The 4,499-nt window shown below is 40.6% G+C and overlaps 1 protein-coding gene across 1 annotated transcript; it reads left to right on the top strand.

The window, feature by feature from the left end:
• Positions 1-1,243: 1,243 nt before the first annotated feature.
• On the top strand, positions 1,244-2,941 carry LOC137980711 (myosin heavy chain, clone 203-like). The gene has a single exon (XM_068828143.1). The coding sequence runs from the start codon at positions 1,244-1,246 to the stop codon at positions 2,939-2,941; it is 1,698 nt and encodes a 565-aa protein (XP_068684244.1).
• The last annotated feature ends 1,558 nt before the right edge of the window (positions 2,942-4,499 follow it).

Raw genomic sequence — 4,499 nt, 5'->3', positions numbered from 1 at the left:
CTCGCGAGGTGGTTTGCTCAGCCGTTTCCTCACGTGTGCGGGGAAATTGTGGTGAGAAATTCGCCTCGCGAGGCCGTGAGGATAAAATCAAACATGTTTGATATTTTTGGCCTCGCGAGACAAATTCCTCAATGTGTGCGGCCATCGTGAGAATCGGGCTGAGCTTGGTTTAATCAAGCAGCCAATAAAAATACATGGCATACTCACGTGACTCCAGCGGTTTAGGATGGTGTCGGAGAAGAAATTCCGACGTCACTGAAGTCACGTGAGAATGCCAGGTATTTTTATTGGATGCCTCATTGACCAAGCTCAACTCGATTCTCACGATGGCCGCTCACAATGAGGAATTTGCCTCGCGAGGCGAAAAATATCAAACATGTTTGATTTTTTCCTCACGGCCTCGCGAGGCGAATTTCTCACCAAAAGTTCCCCGCACACGGTGAGAAAACGGCTGAGCAAACCGCCTTGCGAGGCAGTTTGCTCAGCTCTTTCCTCACCGTGTGCGGCGGGCTTAAGGATCTGAAAAGTATACACCACCATCCAGTCTGTGTTTGTGAGCCGGAAAATTAAACGAGAGCTAAATGTGAAAGAAACAAAGCCACCAACTGTAAATCAGCAGTGTGTTGTTTATAGTTTTTAATGTGACCTGTGCGATGCGGGTTATGTAGGTTACACACGTGGAAATTTACACAGTCGTGTAAAAGGGCATAAACAACAATCCTATGCCATTGGCAAACACTACAAGAAAGTGGACGTTGCCTCAGGACCTGCTAAAGCGTTTCGAAGTGCTTAAGAAATGCAGAAACAAATTTGTTTGTTTAGTGCACGAAATGCTTCTCATAAGAGCTTTAAAGCCAAATCTCAACGTGCAATCAAACTCCACTCGTGCGAAAGTATTTTTATACAACTTTGTTAATTCTTCGTGCCAAAAAACGCTTTAAATATTTTTCCTTGATAATGGAGTCACAACTACTCCGAAACGTCGGATTTTATCCTTTTTATTGTTCGTTTTTACAGTTTGATGCTTACAAAAAAATCAGTAAATACAAGCAGTATTGCCAGATAAGAGTACTAACGGCAATTATCACAATCAAAGATAAAGTAAACATCTGAAAAGGCGAGGTATTCCAATTACGAAGCGCGCGCGACGTCATTACTGCAAATTAGTCAAGAAGCTCTGTGACGTCTAAGGGGTTTAATAAACACGTTGGCTATTAATTTTTAGTTTTCAGCCAAACTTAACATGGCTGAAGAAGGGCAAAAGGATATGTCCATTGTTGAACATGACGTATTACAAGTATATGAGGTGCAGGAAGGGGCACTACAAGAGTGTATGATGTTTGTTAAAAAGTTGAGCGAAACGAGCTTGAGGGATTTAGAGACAGAGAAAAACAATTTGAATGGTTTACTCAAAGAAGCCGAAAAGGAAGTGACTATTTTAAAGACTTCAGTAAAGACAGCTAATAGCAATGTGGAGGAGCTCACGGCAACTATGAAAGCAGAAATGCAGCAGCGGCAAAAGCTTGAAGATCTTTTTGAAGCAGCTAAAGTCAGGGCAGATGAGTTAAACACCGAGCTCAATAAAAGCAAAGAGTCGATTTCTGCACTGAAAAAACTGAATCAAGAAAAAAGTGACACTTTGATGAGAGCTGAAGAAACTGCTGCCAAACTAAAAGCAGAGAAGGATTTCTTCGCAAAAGAACTTGAAAACGTGCAGCTTTTGAGATCACGTGATGAAAAAGAAACGGATGCAATCCACAAGCGCCTTGTTAAGGAACAAGAGAAAACGTTTCGAATTGAAGAGCAACTGGAGGAGGTGGCAGCGCAGTTGAATAAAGAAATAGATGAGGCAAAGAAAAGATTATCATTGCAAAAGGAACAAGCAGACGCTGAAGTGGCACAACTTAGGCAAAAACTTGATCTTGAGCAAAAGATGAATGAGAGTCTGAGTAGTGAAGCTGATATCTGCCTAAATGACATCAAAAAGCAGCTTGTAATACTTTCAAGAGAGAACTCAGAAATGCAATCGAGCAAAGAAACTCTTTTGGAACGCTTGCGTATTGCAGAAGAAGAGATTTCAACGCTACGAAGAAAGCTTAATGAAGAGAAACAATCAAGGGAGAAGTTGTACCAAGAAAACAAAGAAGATCTCCATGAAGCAAAGAGGAAATTGGAGAGGATTGGGTCAGAAAATGATTGTTTAGTGTCCGAAAAAGAATCCGTGGAGGGAAGGCTTCGTTCTCTTCAAGGAAAACACGAAGGGCTCCTTGGACGCACTATGGAGTTACAAGAAAGTTTACAGGCAGCAGAAAATAAAGTTGTTTCTCTTGAAGAGCAGATTGAGGCTATGAAAACATCGTCCAAGAGTGAGAATGAAGAGTCAAAAGAGCATGTTGAGTCATGGGCAAAAAGAGTTGAAGAGGTTGAAGATTGGCAACAAAAATACAGAGAACTGGAGATTGAGCAGGAAGCTCTTTACAGGCAATTTACCCAAGTCAGAAAGCATCGAAATCGCGTCTTACGTGAAAACGGCGGATTACGTCGTCAAATGTCCATGGCAGGTGCTCAGCTGGCCGTCACAAATCAGAAGTTTCAAAGGCAACTTCAGCATTTTCGTACGCAACTCAACATGGCGGAACATTTGTACCGTGAGAAAATGCTGGAATGCAGCATACTCGAAGTGCAACTAAAACATCTTTTGAAGTCTTCTCCTTCAGCTCAGCAAACATACGATTATGGTACCAACTCTGAAGAGCAGGGGCGAGATTACTTTAATCGTTCCCTTGAAGTAAGCCACCGTCACGACTACTCTGCCTCGCGACCAATAAGGAAATTCATGCAGCAAGCACGTTCGCAGTATGTACATAAGCAGCGCGTACAGCCCAACCAACAAGCAGAGCAAGACAACTGTCCTGAATCATCCACCAGTGAATTAACTTAGAAGCTTAGTTGTGAGCTACGGCAAAACAACAATAAATAAATTGTCTTTGACCCTGGTGTCCATTATTTATTTACTTATTTATTTATTTATTTCAACAAATAAAACATATTATATACTCACTCAGTGATCTTGGTGTTTCAAGCAATCTGATTGGTTCGCTATCTCGGAGTAGTTGAGCATTATTTACTCCCTACGGAGTGAATAATGCGTGATCCAAACAAAACAAAACGGCCGACGTAAACTCGCCAGTATCTGAATCGGAAATATGAAATATTGATAATACGAGATGATGCTGTGCTGGCTCGGTGAATATTCTGCCACTATTCACCTCTATTTCACAGAACAATTGTTAATTATTATATGGGAAGCAATTCTCGGGCTAAATGGAACAATCTGATCGGCTGGGTTTTGGCCAGGATTTTACAGTAGGGACCATTATCATGGAAACTGTCCGTTTCCGTATTTTTTTTCTCTCCCGGGAAATTCAAGTTGAATGAAGCGCAAAGAGTTTCTAAAAAAGTGGAATTTAATCTTTTCATAACAACAGTACAATTACAGCAAACGGAATTTAGTTTTACATGGTACGAAAAAGGTTACCGATCATTGTTCGCTGATGGAAGACGAAGATTACGAACATTCACCAAGGGGAGAATCGATCGCTCAAAGAAACAATGCCATATAATAAACAACTTACCAATCTCACTTGATCGGGACCGTACTGGGAAATATTGGCTCTCGTTGGTTTTCGAACTGCCAAAACCTCGGCAGGCCAATATTTTCCAGTACGGCCCTCGCGCTCGGTTAGTAAGAGGTTACTATCGTTAAGTACAACCAAAAAAAAAGATTTTGTGGTATTTAGTATGTAGATGTAGATGAAGGACTGAGAATGTTTTCGCTTATGAACAAAAGTGGTGCCTAAGGCCTCAGAATCGGGAGCCATGTTTTGATTAGCATTGTTCATTGTTGCTTTAACATGAGTCCCCTGAGCTTCTGGGGGGCCGGGAATAGAGAAGCGCGTTATGTTCCCTTCTATTGACGTTCTCTAGGGTAAACGCGCGAAACGAAAAGAGACTTTGATCGCGTTATTTTGATTTGTTAAACAAAACAAACAAAGAAGTTCCAAAGGATTTGTATAACAAGTGATACATTAACAGTGTAACAGCATTGCATATGCGAGCTATGCGAGTTTCCTATAGACAACTGAAAAGTTAAACTGGTTTCAACGGGATTTGAATCAATGACCTTTGCGGTGCCGGTTTAATGCTCTGCCAACTAAGCTATATATATACACACCTGTTTTCAAAATCGTTGCAATTTCAAAGTATATATGATATATATATATGCCTTTTGTTTTCTCATCAGAAAGGTGAGACACGAAGCATGTGTATTTCACGCTGAAGGAACAATGCGTTTTTCTTTTAACAAAAATAATATTTAAAAATTGACGAGAAAAATCCCACAAGCTATTTGAGGGAAATGAAACAGTATTTAATTGAGTCAACCGGGAGCTCTTTAATCCTAATTTTTTTAAAGGTTCATTACGGGAACTAATATTTTA

Source organism: Montipora foliosa, chromosome 12 (assembly GCF_036669935.1).
Source record: "Montipora foliosa isolate CH-2021 chromosome 12, ASM3666993v2, whole genome shotgun sequence".
In the NCBI taxonomy this organism is placed as follows: domain Eukaryota; kingdom Metazoa; phylum Cnidaria; class Anthozoa; order Scleractinia; family Acroporidae; genus Montipora; species Montipora foliosa.
Note: the sequence above shows the minus strand (reverse complement) of the source record. Positions and strands in the feature narration are given on the sequence as shown.

Excerpts from the sequence above, each read along its gene's own strand:
- LOC137980711 (XM_068828143.1), top strand. The coding sequence starts at position 1,244 with ATGGCTGAAGAAGGGCAAAAGGATATGTCCATTGTTGAACATGACGTA.